Raw genomic sequence first — 16,846 nt, forward strand, 5'->3', positions numbered from 1 at the left:
CAAGACTGATTTGCAAATGGCTGGGTCAGAACTGGAATGTCAAAAAAACGATGGATTTAGGCCCAGACCTCTGTACTGGGGGGAATGTAAGACACATTCTCCCCTTCAATTGTCCTTTTTGTATCTGTGGGCAGCGGCAAAGGACATGTACACAGCACCCACAGAGTAGGGTGGGACTAGGGCAGAAAAAAGGCCTGGGCCTTGGCACTAAAATAAAAGTGCCCCCACAAGCGAATCAGCTAAAAATAAGTGGCCACATTTGCAAAGTGGGGCAGTTTTGAACTTGTAAGGACTCCCTGTGTGAGTATTTTGCAAGGAAGGGGGAGACTGCATGCATCTGTCCTGCTGTGGCATCAGGGAAGTCAACAGGAGAGACACGCCCACTAGCCCATACAACAGGCCCACAGACAGACAGGAAACCGAGAGACCCTCTGACCTGTCAGACCAGCCCTTGGCACTGCCAGAGCGCCCCGTGGGGCCGATGGACGCTGCAACGAGTCCACAGGACTTGTCAGGATGATACTATTAAGGTTGGCACCTGGTCGCTTTTTTACAGCCCTGCCATATATATATTTGTAAGTCCAGGCTGGTGAAAATATGGGGAAAAGCATTGAAACCCAGTATTTATCCCTTCTAAAAGATAAATGAAAACAACAAACATAAATAAAACTCTTAAAAGTATTCACGAGCTTTGTAAATCATTTCAAAATGATTATTAGAGGGGGATTTGTCACGTTACAAAGGAATCCTGCCAACTTTACACGATTCTTTTTCACCAGACGCTCGAGGCTGCCCCAGAATAGGAAAAGATAAACAGACGGCGGCATTAGCTGCTAAGGGAGGTGGCAATCCTTGGTAGTGTGGGCAGAGGTTACTGCTTAAGAGCATGGCTTCCAAGTTCCGGCCGACAGGACATGCATGTGACTTGTGTGTAGTGTGTACCGTTAAAACTATTGTCATTCTCCAAAAATCTGTTTAATTACAACAACAAAACAACTCTGCTGTAGAGCATGCTGGTTCTCTGCCTAGGCTGCCTACTAACGTTTGCTGACAAAACATACACAAAGCGACATTTCCTGAAAATAATGTCAACTAAGGATTTTAGATTTGGCATCCAAAACTTCAATGCACAGTTTGCTGGACGTGTTTGGTACTGAACATATCACCCTGCCCGATACACGGCTCATGACCTCACGCATCAAAGAGGAGGCCACAAATGACATCAGTGATGACATCACTGACATAAGACGCTATCACCAAGAACATAACTGCTGCCATCTGGTGTGACTCAGTGCAGCTCTGTGTCTGCTATGATGACCCTAGTGGTCTGAGTCCACTGTGCACTGGGCGCGGCCGGCCGCCCTGTGAGTACCCTGTATGCGGCACTGCCGCATGCCATGCCCGCTATGCACAGCATCCAGGCATAATGTGGTTCTGGCACCGCACCGGACTTGCATGAGCCCGTGCCCTGCAGGCGAAAAGCGCAGAACAAGGCTGCGCTCTCTCTCTCTCCCTGACATTTCTACCCTTCTCGCAATTCTCTACCTCCTTCTCTTCCTTCTCTCTCATTCGCCGCATCTTTCATAATTTACTTGTGTTTTTTTACCGGCAGGCTTCAGCTCTGCCTCTTCTCTCGCCCTTTCACTGTCTCCCCCGCCGCCCCCTCCTCAGCCTCTTCCTCTGCAGTCTCCGTTGGACCCGCCCTCCTCGCTCAGCATTGGTATGCACAGCGCCCTCTCTCCCCCAGTCCCTCCGCCTCTGCCTCCCTCCCTCCTGCTCGCCTCTCTCCCATGACGTCTCATCATCACATCTCGATGCCTTGAGAAGGATGCCCGAGCCCTCCGCTGCTGTCCCCCAGGCCCCCGAGGCCCGGGACCCGTCCTTGGCCTGACCATGAACCCCCTGCTGGGCTTGCCCCCCAGCCTCTTCCTGCTCCAGCAGCAGCACCAGGAGCAGGAGCAGTACCACCAGTACCAGCTGCAGGACTACGGCTCGGAGGAGCTCCTCAGCCCGCCGGGCCCTCCGCCGGCCGCCATGGCCCTCCGCAACGACCTGGGCTCCAACATCAGCGTCCTCAAGACCCTCAACCTGCGCTTCCGCTGCTTCCTGGCCAAAGTGCACGAGCTCGAGCGCCGCAACAAGCTCCTGGAGAAGCAGCTGGCCCAGGCGCTGGATGAAGGTCGGCACCGGCGCGCCCTCACCCGGGACCAGTCGGTCCAGACAGGCTTCGTGGGACCCATCCGGCCGCTCGGCCTGGCCATCGGCTCCGCTGGCGGCATCAGCACCGGCGTTGGCAGCCCGGGCTTGGGGCGCACGTCAGCCTCGTCGCCCTGCGGGAGGCCCCTGGGGTCACCCCTAGGCTCGCCCTGCCACCCTGGGGGTCCTCCCTCGTCCACCCCCTACGCCGCGGCGCCTTCCTCACGCTTCATGCCTGGATCCATTTGGACCTATTCCAGCACACGGCGGGTCGGCACCGGCGCCGAGACTCTGGTGCAAGGGCCCGGGGTGTCTTGGGTGCACCCCGACGGGGTGGGGGTGCAGATCGACACCATCACGCCGGAAATCAGGGCGCTATACAACGTGCTGGGAAAAGTGAAGCGAGAACGGGACGAGTACAAAAGGAGGTGAGAGTCCCGGAAAGAGTGAAGAGCGCCTAGATCCGCCCAGGGCGCTATCTGTATGATACTCATTCAGTTGTACCCAAGGGTGGCTCCGACTGCCCACACACAGTGGTAAGATGCCACGTCGATAGCAGGCTTGCTTTAGGCCAGCCCCACCACCACAATGTAAAAGAACTGTTCGTTTCAGTACTACTTCTGTGTATACCAGGGAAGCTTGCACTGCTCTGGTCTATTCTGCGAGGATCTCGGTACCGGTTACAAGTCCCACCACCACAACTTAAAGCAACTGCTCGTTTCATTACTACTTCTGTGTATGTCAGGGAAGCTTGCACTGCTCTGGTCTATTCTGCGAGGATCCCAGTACCGGTTAAGAAAGTGTTGAACCCGTCTGTACTTCTAGTACCAATGTTTGTGCCTGAGGGGGCCTTGCTCTGTTGCCTATGCTGTCCCTGCCTTCTGAAAAAGCTTGCATTGCTACTGTTCAGCTGCACCTGTGTGTTCGTGAGAGATTATCAATATTATTTCTTGCGTTGTCTTGTGTGTGTGTCTGCCCATATAGCTTACAGTGCTGCATTAGCTGTCCTGATTCTACGTTTAAAGTAAACTTGCATTGCTGAAGTATGATGCAGCGTTGAGTATGCGAGCGAAGCTTGCTTACTCTTCTACCGGCTGGCCTCTCTTTTGTCGCATTTATAGAAAACGGCAAAATACATGTGTAAGTGAAATTGTACTGCAGCAGTTTGTGCTGTACTTGTTCGGTCTCTGCATCAAGCTACAGTACTGCTTTGCTGTGCCCGATCTGTGTTAGAGAAGCTTCTCATGCTTCTGTCTGTGCTCTACACGCCCAGTGTCTGAGGGAAGCTTGTGCTGTTGTTGGGTCTGTTCTATCTGCGTGAGGTCAGTTAGGCCAAGTGTTGCCCACACTGTACTATTTTCAGTGAGAAGGAAGCTTGCTCTGCGTCATGTGGTGAACATGTAGTTTGTGTGGAAGCTTGCTGGTTACCCCGCTCCTGTTCTTTATAGGAGGGGGTTGTAAAGTGCCAGAACTGTATCTCTCCTGCTCCTGAGGCTGGCCTGCGTCTCTGCTGTCTAAGCACTGTCAGTTTTATTTATGGCGGAAGCTTGCTCTGCGTCATGTGATGCACGTGTGTGGGAAGCTTGCACTGCTAGTTACCCCAGCTCCTGTTCTTTGTAGGAGGGTGGTATATAGTGCCAATGCTGTATCTCTCCTGCTCTTGAGGTAGGTCTGTGCCTCTGCTGTCTATGCACTATCAGTTTTATTTATGGTAGACTTGCTCTGCCTCATGTGGTGTACATGTTGTGTGTGTGAAGCTTGCACTTCTGGTTACCGCTTCTCCTGATCCTTGTAGGAGGTGGGTGCAAAGTGCCAGTGCTGTATCTCTACTACTCTTGTGGCAGGCCTGCGCCTCTGCTGTCTACACGCTATCAGTTTTATTTATGGTGGAACTTGCTCTGCCTCATGTGGTGTACATGTTGTGTGTGTGAAGCTTGCACTTCTGGTTACCGCTTCTCCTGTTCCTTGTAGGAGGTGGGTGTAAAGTGCCAGTGCTGTATCTCTACTACTCTTGAGGCAGGCCTGCACCTCTGCTGTCTACACGCTATCAGTTTTATTTATGGTGGAACTTGCTCTGCCTCATGTGGTGTACATGTTGTGTGTGTGAAGCTTGCACTTCTGGTTACCGCTTCTCCTGTTCCTTGTAGGAGGTGGGTGTAAAGTGCCAGTGCTGTATCTCTACTACTCTTGAGGCAGGGCTGCACCTCTGCTGTCTACACGCTATCAGTTTTATTTATGGTGGAAGCTTGCCCTGGCTCATGTGGTGTACACCCTGTGTGTGTGGAAGCTAGCACTGCTGGTTACCCTGCTCCTGTTCTTTGTGTGTGTGTGAGGGGGGTGTAAACTGCCAATGCTGGACCACCCTGCTCTTGGAGAAGGCCAGCGCCTCTTCCATCTATGCTCTGTCAGTTTTATTTATGGAGGATGCTTGCTCTGCGTCATGTGGGGTACATGTTGTGTGTGGGAAGCTTGCATTGCTGGTTACCCTGCTACTGTTCTTTGTAGAAGGGGGTGTAAAGTGCCAGTGCTGTATCTCTCCTGCGGCAGGCCTGCGCCTCTGCCATCTATGCACTGTCAGTTTTATTTATGGTGGAAGCTTGCTCTGCATCATGTGGTGCACGTGTGTGTGGGAAGCTTGCACTGCATGCTCCTGTTCCTTGTAGAAGGGGGTGCAAAGTGCCAGTGCTGTATCTCTCCTGCTCTTGAGGAAGGCCTGGGCCTCTGCTGTCCATGGGCCATCTGTTTTATTTACTAGAAGTTTGCTTTGTCCTTAGTCAGGGGCTTTGTCAACCCTGGCCCTCCTCCCTCTCACCCTCTTTAGCAGCTGGGGAGGGGGGCAGTGGAGTTCTTGATGGGCCTCTTCTGTCAGGAGGAGTTTGGCAGACAAAGACTCAAATAACATGAAAGGGTGGATGGATAGGTGAGTGAAAGTGTGGCTGAGTATTTTATTGTAATCACATTTTTATAGCGTTTCCTACCCCTGACAAGACGTCAAAGCACTTTTTCGATGAGTAGCACGCTACTCCAGAACCCGAAAAAGGATTAGTGTTGAATTAGTATAGTGAAAAATGAAAGTCATTTGAGTGGTAGATATGAGTTATTTGGATTCAGAAGGATAGAAGAGGGAAAAAAGGTTTGTATTTATATAGCGCTTGTTACCCCTGATGGGGTGTTGACGCGCTTTTTTGGCGTGTAGCACGCAACTCTGGAACCCATAAAGCATTAGTGGTGAATAAGTATAGTGAAATATGAAAGTGGTTTGAGTGGTGGAAATTAGTATGTTATTTGGATTGAGAAGGGTAGGGGTGGGATGGAAGAGGGAAAAAGGTTTGCATTTATATAGCGCTTGTAACCCCTGATGGGGTGTTGAAGCGCTTTTTTGGCGAGTAGCACGCTACTCCAGAAACCATAAAGGATTAGTGTTGAAAAGTAGTATAATGAAATATGAAAGTAATTTGAGTGGTGTATATGTTATTCAGTTATTTGGATAGAGAAGGGTAGCGGAGGGATAGAGGGAAAAATCTTTGCATTTATATAGCACTTGCTAAAAGGATTAGTGATGCGTTATTAAAGTGAAATCTGAAAGTAATTTGAGTGATGGATATGTTAGTCAGTTATTTGGATTGGGAAGGGTAGGGGAGGGATAGAAGAGGGAAAAAGGTTTGCATTTATATAGCGCTTGCTACCTCTTTTGAGGCGTTGAAGCGTTTTTTTGGCGAGTAGCAGGCTACTCTGGAACCCATAAAGGATTAGTGAATAAAAGGATGGATATAAGGATGGATTAGTGAAAGGATGCAAGTATTAGTGAAAGGGACGGTACATGGAGGGCTGAAAGGATGGAGGGATGAGTGAAAGAATGGATGGGTGAGTGAAAGGGAGGGTGGATGGATGAATAAAATGGTGGATGTATGGGTAAGTGAACAGATGGATGGATGAATGAAAGGAAGGGAGGGTGTATGATAAGAAAATGGATGGACGAGTGAAAGAGTGGGTGGATGGATGGAGTGAAAGGGATGGAGGAATGGAATAAAAGGGTCGGTAGATGGCTGAGCGAAAGGATGGATGGACTGACGAGTGAAAGGATGGAGCTGTGGCATTGTGAACCCCAACTTTAGCCGCTCAAGCTGGGGTGGAGTTCTTGAAGGGCCTTTTCTGTCTACAACTTGGCTGACATATGTGAATGAGTGAGCCAAAAGGTGGATGGGTGAGTGAAAGAATGGGTGGGTGAGTGAAAGAATGGATGGATGAGTGGATGGATGAATGAGTGAAAGGTTGGATGTAAGGATGGATGAGTGAAAGAATAGATGGATGAGTAAAAGGGATGGATGAGTGAAAGAATGGATGGCTGAGTGAAAGAATGGATGGATGAGTGGATGGATGAATGAGCGAAAGGTTGGATGTAAGGATGGATGAGTGAAAGAATAGATGGATGAGTAAAAGGGATGGATGAGTGAAATAATGGATGGGTGAGTGAGAAGGACGGTGGATGGCAGAAAAGATGGATGAATGAGCGAAAGGGCAGATGAATGAGTGAAAGGATGGATGGATGAGTGAAAGAGAGGGTGAATCACTGGATGATGAGAGTATGGATAGATTTGTTAAACGATGGATGGGTGAGTGAAACTCAGGGTGGATGGATGAAAGGGTCGATGACTGAAAGAACAGAAGGGGGAGTGAAAGGGAAGCTGAATAGATGGAGGGACGAGTGAAAGTGTGGGTGGATGGATAAGTGAAAGGCTACATAGATGGATGACTGGAAGGATGAATGAAATGGTGGATGGATGAGAGAAAGGGATGTATGTATGTAGTGAACAGATGGATGGAGTGATGAATAACTGCAAGGATGGATGGATGAGTGAAAGGGTAGATGAGTTAAAGGGTGTAGATAGCTAGATTGATGGAAAGGTTTGATAGATAGGTTTGGATATGGACAGACTGATAGGTATACTGACATGATAGTGACAGACTGAATGATGGATGATAGAATGAACTGATGACAGAATGTAAATGTGAACTTGTGAATATCAGCAGGTAGATGAAAGTATGAACGGACAAATGCTTAGAAGGAAGATACAACAGGGCTATTCTGGGGACGGTCGCAATGACTCGCTTCGTTTTGCTTTGTGCTATAAGAGCGTTGGTTCAAAGTGGGGAGTATTTTAATTTTCTGGCTACTCCCTTGACCTTAGTGGTAGGGAAGCTTGCACTGTAGGTTGTGTCATACCTGCCTCATTTGATGGGGGAGAGCATGTGTTGGAAGTTTACTCTCCTCCTTATCCTGCAGGTTTTCTGTTACGGAAGCTTGCACTCTTCTCGCTCATTTACATCTGTTCTGTATGTTTTTGAAGCTGGCACTATTTCCTCAGCTGCCCTTGGTGTGTGCTTTTACTGCTGATATTTGCCCTGTAGTGGTGTACAGGTTCTGTGGTAATCCAGCACTTGTTAGCATCAGTGCTCCGGAGTACTTGCTTTGTATATCTGCCCATGCTACACCTGTATCTGAGAGCGAGGGAAGCTTGTCTGGCTTTCTGTGTGTGGGAGAGTCTTGCACCGTTGCTCGAGATGCCACCCCTGTTCTTTCTGGAAGCTAGGCTTGCACTGTCTTTCTCTGTGTTTGAGGGAAGCCTGCACCATCGTTACCTGTGCTGTACCTATATTTCATGTGAAGGATGCTTGCACTCCTGTTTTGTATCTGTTCTAAGTTTGGGTGGAAACAATATGGTGCTGTATATGATGTCATCTTTTTCACTGCTTCGATAGTTCCAGTTCCGTGTATAAGACAAGCAGCACCCGCTGACAAGTGCATGATCTGTTAGAGGGAAGCTTGCACAGTGACTGGTTTTGCTGTATCTATTCTGGGTTGAAGGAAGCATGCAGTGCCGCGGTGCCTTTATTTAACTTATATATGTGAGGAACTCTCCCTATTTTACATGGTGTGTGTATGATTGCAGCTTGATGTTCTGCTGCCGGTTCTATACCTGTTTTCTGAGCCAGTGAAGCTTGCACTATGCTTGAGTAAGCTTACACTGTTGCAGCCGGTGCTGTACCTGCCTGGGTATCTCAATAGTGTGTGGGAGAAAAGGCAGCCTTTAGAATTGCAGCAGGATACGGGAGACAGAGTCCTGAGACCTGTCACTAAAGGATTTTTCGAAGGAGGATGTAGACTAATGGTCTCTAAGTGAAGGTGGACCTGACTCCAGCTGGTACCACTGATCAATGCCATAACAGTTAAAGTATGGTGTATCTTTCTATGATTTAGTCAGGATTTTAGCAGAGTGACGTAGCATTAGGTCCTGAAGAATGCCGAGAACCATCCGGTCTAACTAGGCAGAAATAGTTGTCCATAGCCCAGTAGGGTACATCCATATCCCTATTCGCACTTAGCTGTTTTTAAATCTATCCACTGGGGACACTAATAAAGGATTGACCGTGTCTATCCAGGAGATAGTTTTAACCCACTTTCCGATTTTTGTTGCACTCTGACCTACATTGGAAGACTAAAAACACCTCAAGCTCCTCTCCTGCGGGGGAGTTGTAGTCCACACTGTGTCCCTTGCGGTCACAATGTGCAAGAGGGAACCCAATGATGAAGCATGTCACCTTGGGGCGAGCGAGGGTTCTCGTCTTAACATATGTGTATGTCTATCTCTCCACTCTCCTAAACTCACATTTTGTGAGTCATACAGATACCATCCGGTTACCTATTCTGTGAGTTTTGATGATCTGGAGTGGTACCGTGGATGGTTATAATTCCTCCCTATAGAACCCCAATAGTGAGATAATACTCATATTTGGGGACTAGCACCTATTTTTCCCTATCACACTTTGACCCAGAGCAAGAGAGAAGCAAACACAAATGGAAGGAGAGAAACATCACTTAACTAAATGGGACAGGCAGTGTAGGGTGGTGGAAGAAAACGCATGGGGTGAAATCAAGACTACGCAGCCTTGGTATTGGGCTGTCCTGATATTCGGCGGCGAGCTTCTGCAAAAAAACTTTGGACATTAGAACTTATTCTTTAACAAATCAAGCACAGTAATCTTGTCAGTACTTTCTCTAAGGCGTTGGTGTCTTTGCTCAGTCCCCGTCGAGGCACAAGCTGGCCCTGCAGCTGAAAGTTGCTGACTCACATTTTAGGTATTCGGGGAAGTGGGAGAAATATTTGTTTTTCTTTTAATAAAAACCACACGACTGGCTCCGAAACTGGATAACTCGATTGGTACTTTCACTAACAGAAGTCAGTCAGGCTTAGGTGTTGACTTATGAACTTGAATTGAGAAGTCAGGAGTCCAAGACCGGAACTCAATGGTTTTCTAGCGGTCTGGTATGCGTTGCGCCCTGCTCAGGCAGCGCCTCTTGAGTTCTGTCAAGTTATAAAGGCCTCATCTCTGTGTGGGGAGGGGGGCTACATCTGCAGTGTTAGAATATCTCAGGTTTTATCTGAAAACTAGTTCCCGCTGCAGGATTCAAATATTTTGTGTTTACTTTCAGAAGCCTAGTGTGAGAGTCACGGTTACACATTAGTAGCCGACATACATACATATTGTGCCCAATTCTTGGGATAGCCTTTTGGTCTAGGGTGCGTGTATATGTTTTGATTTAGGCCGACTCGATTTCTCTCAACCCATCGGTTTGAAAATAGCGTGTTGACGTGTGCGCATGGAGGATGTAGTCGTTAGTTGGAATAGATGTTATTGGCAAGTGACCCCCATGGGATTTCATCGTTCAGTTTCTGATGGTCTGAGTCCAAACGATGCACCCATCTTTGTTCCATCCTAAAGAGGGCGGAGTGTGTGATCTGAGGGTGACTTTCTAGGATCACCCACCGTAAGCTTTCTGGAGGATGTTTACAATCTTTGAAGTGTGTGTGTACAATTTTGTGGTGGTTTTTTGGCAAAGAATGTTGCTCTTATGTTCTGCTGTTATTCTTGTCTTTATAGTACTCATCGTCATGCCTATATATTTTTTATTGCATGGGCACATAATCAAATACACACATCGAGTCGTGTTACAATTAGTATGTTTGGTAATCTTCCAGGTAAAGGAGTCAGATAGAGTTAACTCCTTTGTGGGTTTTGTTTGAGTGCACACCACACATGACACACAGGGGTAATGCCCTGGACCGGGGGAAGGTCCCATAGTGATCTTTGTTCATTGGTACTTGTTGGTTTAGGTCTGGTGTGAATGAGCATATCTCTAATATTTCTGGTGCGTTTAAATGCAAAACTGGGTCGAGGGATCTCTAGGGATCCTGTGTTTAGAATCCTCCAATGTTTGTTGATAACCCTCTTTATTTTATTAGATTCTGGTGTGAAAGATGTGACACATGTTAATGTATCTGAGGATTCTTTTGGTTTGACCTCTAGCAAAGTCTCCCGGTGATTGTTCCTGGCTCTTTTAATTGATAGTGCTATTTGTTTTTGTGGGTACTGCCTTTCCAACAGATTCTTGGATAAGGACTCTGCCTCCTCCTTGTAGTCATTAATAGAGCTGCAATTTCGCCTTATGCGCAAGAATTGTCCAAAATGTAGGTTGCCTCTAAGGGCTCGTGGGTGGTGGCTACTGTATAGTAATAAACTATTCCTGTTAGTTAGTTTCTTGTATATGGTCGTACTTAACTGACCATGGTCGAGTCTGATGGTAAGATCCAAAAACGGAATGTTAGTGGATGAAATAGTATGAGTGAATTTCAGATATTCGTTCTTTGTATTAATCCACCGGCAAAAGTTATTGCATGTGGATAAATCACCACTCCAGAAGATGAGGAGATCAATGAACCTCATCCACAATCTCAGGTTATCCTTGAAGGGGTTATTGGGATGTAAAATAACCTCTTCTTCAAATGCTGCCATGTACAGGCAAGCCACACTTGGGGCAAATGTGCTCATGGAAGTACCCTGAGACTGGTGGAAGAGTGGCTTCTTATACTCAAAGAAATTTTCTGTCAATGCTAGTGTAGCACACTGCATTATAAATGTGACAGGAGTGGGTGATGTCCACTCAACCTCATTCAGGGATGATTTAAAGAATGTAAGTGTCTCACGTTGGGAAATGTTAGAGTACAGCTGTTCCACATCTAGTGTCACCAGTAGGTTTATATCATCTGTGTTCCTCAGTTCCCCTATTATGCGCAGGATGTCAGTTGTATCCCGAATATAAGAGGGAGTCGATTTTACCAGTGGCTGGAGGAAATGATCACAACATTTCGAGAGTGGCTCCAAAATGGAGCCTATTCCCGATACTATGGGTCTACCTGGAACTAATGTAGTGCCTTTATGAATTTTGGGCAAGGTATAGAAATAAGGTGTTCTGGGGTCCTTGGTAGTGGGAAAATCAGCCTCTTTCTTGCTTATCCAGCCGTTGGCTTCTGCCTCAAATACTGCACTGGAAATTTCTGTTGCCAATCTAGTAGTGGGGTTGGTGGTAATCGGTGTATAGAATTTTCTGTTATTGAGTTGACGTTGGCATTCAAGGTCATAATCTGTAGTTGACTGTTTGACTGTCACACCCCCTTTGTCTGCCTGTTTGATAGTAATGCTACTGTCCTCCGCTAGGGGCTTGATACCACAGCTGAAACCATTTGGCTTCCCGCCCCGCCTGCAGCTGTGGCTGGTATAAGGGCAAGCCCACACCGAAGGACATTACCATCCCGGTGCGGGGTAGGTCTACAACTGGGCTTCTAATTGGAACAGTTGAGCATTGAAGACGCTTTGACAATCTCCCCCAGTCTTCAACAAACGGCGGAGGTAAGCAGTATCAAGTGCTGTTCAGGTTGAGTTGAGAACTACTCAGTCCCTACTGCGATTGAGATTAACCACTTTGCTTACTCCCTAGGGTCCTGGGGGATTCTCGCCTGTTCTGCAGCTCCGGGGCTTGACAGTGCATGGCCCCCCCTGTAGTCTGTAGTACTATGCGATTTCCTCCCATTACTCCAGGCTAAAAGAAGCAGGGGTCTTTTAATAATACGAGGAGGACGGGCTTTCTATCTTACTTACCACCTTGCCCTACCGAGCGCCACTGTCTTGTCATTGACTAACAGGGTTTCTAGATTATTCAACAAGCAGTTTTCATACATACCAGCTAATCACTGCCCTTATTTTATCCTTATTCATTTCTTAGACACAAAACTACATTTGTCTAGTATCCCGCTGTAACTGATGAGGCGCGATCTTACAAACAATAAGTGAGGTTTAGATAACTCTGATCACCACCACTGTCGCAGCCTATTCATCACTGATGTTGTTTTTAATTGTTGTTTTTAATTGAGAGTCGTGGGTGTGCTATAATTACCACATTTATAGCACTGCATATTTTTAATTTTCATGAGTGATAACTACTGGTATCACCATGTATTGATGGGGTCACCTTTTGATCACCATATAGATCTAGAATTATGGATTGAACTTATGTGTGATCACAAATGCAAAACTAATGTATTATGTTTTCAAATATATTTGTTTCTTTCACAGGTTGGTCTCTATACCTGCGGGTACCGTTCCTGTAGGTACACTACGTAGTAGATGGTTTTTCACATCACCATTAGGTGTAGATAGTTTTTCTTTTCATTTGGTCCTGAGGAATCGCCACAGATCATTCTTGACTACTAGGCGAGAAACATGTCGACCATTTAGGAGTAGAGCGCTTTTTTGACACATAACAGCCAGATAATCGCCTCTCCCTATCATTATTTTAACCAGACTGGGATCCTTACAGAATAAAACTTATTTAGAGGATTCCCTCCCCTGTTTTATCTTGCACATCGACCATTACATCTACACGTAGTAGACCCCTTACAACCATGGCACCTAAACAGTAAGGAATTAAAGATCTCCGGTAAAGAGCCCCTTTATGGGTGCCCGTCTGGTATTGCAGCGCCGACCCGACGAGGAGCAAGCCCATATGTAGAAGCATGACACCTAGCTTGCTGGGTGTGTGAGGGCCCTAGTTCCGAAAGGAGGATTTCCCCTCCTCATTGGAGGACAACCTATCCACGTGACATCACATAAACTTTCTTACTGTGTTCTTTGACCCACTGAGGAACTTTGTACTCACGTCTGGTAGTATATCAGGGCACGTACGTTGGACCATTTCAAAAGCCCTCTGTCCATTATTGTTGATTGATTACATTTGTAACCTCCCATAACGACTGGACCTTTTACTTGTCTTGTTACACTATCGGCTTTTTAAGTTGGCGAGAACTATTTTGTTTAATGAATAATGGGGACAATGGTGGCTGCTGCCTGTAGTTGCAGCGCGCCCACACTCGCGGGACAATGGTGGCCACTTCTTGTATGTTGCGCTATGCGCGCTTTCACTTTAAAAGTGGCTCACCCCATTCCCCACACAGCACTCGGGGGCAACGGCGGCCGCTTCTTGATTTTCACATTTTTAAGCTGAGCACGGTGCCCGCTTTGGGACACTGCGCTTTCTTTCAGCTTTAAAAAAAAAGAACTTTAAAGCTGAGGGCGGCGCCCACTTCAGGAACACCGCGCTCTGTTTCTGTTTTAAAAAAAAAAATGTTTTGCTTTAATGCAGTGTGTGGTGCCCACTTCAGGGACACCGTGCTCTGTTTCGACCTATTGCATTGCAAATGCTTGGTAAACTTGAGCACGAGAACTGATCCGAAAACATCCCTTGGTACCTTTCTTCCTAACCAACAGCTATTGCTATCTGTCACATGCGCAGCCAGCTGGCTTTCCTCTAATAAAATATTTATGCTCTCATGTCCAGGGTGTTCAGTACACAGAACTTTGTAGCTGAATGGTTTGGCTGTTAGCTGGAATCTGTAGGTCCAGGCTGATATCGGTATTCGGCCACAATTATGTTCACAGGGACTCTGCGATGTTTAAAGGGACATGTATTCGTAAATTTAGCTGGGAAGCTTTTATTTAAAAAAGGGAAATACACGGGTGTCTGTGAAAATGTTAGTTTGATGGCCAATCCTCGTATCATTGTATTGAATCTTCCCCTGGCCTGTTTTTCTGAGATACTGATGTTTATCCTTCCACAGATGATAGTTTGAGGATGGATAATTATGGGTGTGCTCTTTGATTGCAGGTTGGTTAATGTATTGCTGTAGTAACAAACACTCCCAATAGCAGTATTTACCCAACAACCTCAGGCTATTGCTAACTTGTTCCTTTACTAGTCAAACCGTGAAGGTCTACTACAAAAGCTACTTTTCCACAAAGTGAGTTTAAAAAAAAAAAAAAGATGTTGGGTGGGTGGTGATTCTGAGCTAGAAAGGATTTTTTCCCCACTAAAAATAGTATCCGCAAAATGTTTGCTGCGCAAAGAGCACCATATTCCCAGCTTACAGGATCAAACAGAGTTGTAAAAGAAAACAAAACTGTAAAAAAAGTTTTAAAATTTCTGTAGTCAGTTAATGGGCGGGTCTCTCGGCCCTTCGCTCTCGGTAGGGGTACGAGGCAGGGGTGCCCGTTGTCCCCTCTGCTCTTTGCTCTTGCCTTGGAGCCGCTCGCTGCTTGGCTCCGCTGGGAGCCCTCGATCAGAGGGATCCGGTGGGCCCCGGGCTTCGAGGATCGGGTCTCGTTGTATGCGGACGATATTCTCCTGTATCTCACCTCGCCGCGGCAGTCGCTTAATGTTCTCTTTGATGTTCTGACTTCCTTTGGGAGAAATTCGGGTCTAACGATCAACTGGTCTAAATCCTGTGTCTATCCTATCTCCGGTGACCCTCCTCTCTTGCCGCCTCGGCTTCCGATCCAATTATCTCTGTCCGGCTTTAAATACTTGGGAATATACGTCTCGATGGACCCGGTGGCTCGCTATGAGCAGAATCTCCTGCTTCCGCTTCGGCGTTTGAGGGAGGACACGGCTCGGTGGTGTAAGCTGCCCTTGTCCCCGCTGGGTCGGGCAGCACTGTTTAAAATGACGTCCCTTCCCAGATTTCTCTATGCACTTCAGAACTCCTTCGATGTTATTCCTGTGTCCTACTTTCGGGAGGTGGAGAGCCTGCAGAGGAGACTGGTGTGGGACGGACGGGCGCGTATCGCTCTGGCAAAGCTTACTCTCCCCTGGTACGACGGGGGCATCGCGCTTCCCGACATTCGCAGGTATTATTGGGCCTCACAGCTATCGGCCATTAACCATGCCACGTATGCGCCTGGCTTGAATCCGGCGTATGAGATGGATAAATTCCTGCTTCCCGGCGGAAACTATAACAGGGCACTTTACTCCAGCTCGGCTGGACGGACCCTTACGGGCCCTACTAAGATTGCGGTACGGATCTGGAATGCGGCCAATGTAGCCTTGGGCTGGAGTGAGCGATTAACATGTGCTACTCCTCTGTTTGCCTCCGACCGCCTGGGAAGCCTCTGGACAACGAAGGGGTTTGAACGTTGGGACACGATTGGTATTAGTAGAGTGGGAGACTTATGGATTAAGGGTGCGGTTAAAACATTCGCGGCGCTCCAGAGCGAATACGAACTTACGGAAAGGGAGTTCTTCCGCTACGCCCAGATTCGGCATGCCCTGCTCTCTGTTTTTGGGGAGGGGACCAAGATCCCGGCTTCTTCGCCCCTCGAGGACCGCATACTCGATGGTCATGTCCCCGACAGTACTATCTCATTAATTTATAAAAAACTTATCAATAATCGGGCTGACCTCTTGGTGCGCCTCCGGGAGGCGTGGACGGGGGATTGGGTGGAACTGGACGACGAGGACTGGCAGTCCGCACTGTCGTCCCCCAAGGAAGTGGCCATTCCAGCCCGTCTCCGCCTGGTCCAACTTAAGATTCTCCACCGGGTGTATGTGACGGGTCCCCGTTTGGTCTCGATGGGATTCTCTGAAGACGGGCTCTGTAAGCGGGGATGTGGACTCAGAGCCACCTTTCTCCATATCCTTTGGGAGTGTCGCGAGGTGGCAGAATACTGGCGCCGGGTTCATGTGGTCATGGGACAAGTCACCGGGGTTGTGTTGCTGCCGGAGGTGCGTCGCTGTGTCCTGAATGTGTGGGAGCCCAATGATTATAACGCGGCTCAGACTCGGTGGGCGGCCCTGGGGAACATGATTGCCAAGAGAGATATAGCGCAGCTTTGGGGTTCCCAGCGGCCTCCCACCGTGTCCGTATGGAAGGAGAACATGGACTGGTGCATGTTCAGGGAGAAGACTGTGTATGTGGCTCGTGGTAAACCGGGGGCATGGGGTAGAATCTGGGGGCAATGGAACGCTTATCGTGGGGGTATCTGTATTCCCCCCCTAGTGGACACCGATATTGCTTTGTCCCCCTGACCCTTGATGGTTCCTTGCGACTTTTGGAATAACCGAATATAGACGTTCCTCTCCCGTGACCCCCCCCCCGACCTATCAGTACTCCTTCTTCTTGATAGCTATTTGAAGGTCTGAAGTAGAGTCCCCCGGATGTAGCCTGACCCACATTTTTTGCCCTTACGCCTCGCCTTTTGTTTTTATTTGTTATTTATGTTAAACCTATGTATCCTGCTTCCCTAGGACTATCCGGAGCCATGTACGGGGCTGGGCCCCGGGAGTCGACTACTGCCTTAACATCTGTATGATCCTTTCTGAATCTAGCGGCCGGCCCTGGTGGTTGTAGGCCCATGCTTGTAATTGATTTATTGTTCAATAACATTTTCAAAAAAAAAAAAAAAAAAAATTTCTGTAGTCTCG

At 47.8% G+C, this 16,846-nt stretch overlaps 1 protein-coding gene across 3 annotated transcripts in view; it reads left to right on the plus strand.

Moving 5' to 3' along the window:
* The first annotated feature begins 1,754 nt into the window (after positions 1-1,754).
* The window catches only part of IFFO1 (intermediate filament family orphan 1), a 147,944-nt gene continuing 132,852 nt past the window's right edge, over positions 1,755-16,846 (plus strand). The window contains exon 1 of one of the 3 annotated variants that reach the window (XM_085619816.1): positions 1,755-2,624. In XM_085619816.1, the coding sequence (XP_085475942.1) occupies positions 1,894-2,624 (731 nt within the window). In that variant the 5' untranslated portion in view covers positions 1,755-1,893. The remainder of the gene's footprint in view (positions 2,625-16,846) is intronic. The other 2 variants (XM_085619814.1, XM_085619815.1) reach the window with 2 other exon arrangements.

Source organism: Triturus cristatus, chromosome 7, assembly GCF_964204655.1.
Source record: "Triturus cristatus chromosome 7, aTriCri1.1, whole genome shotgun sequence".
Classification (NCBI taxonomy): domain Eukaryota; kingdom Metazoa; phylum Chordata; class Amphibia; order Caudata; family Salamandridae; genus Triturus; species Triturus cristatus.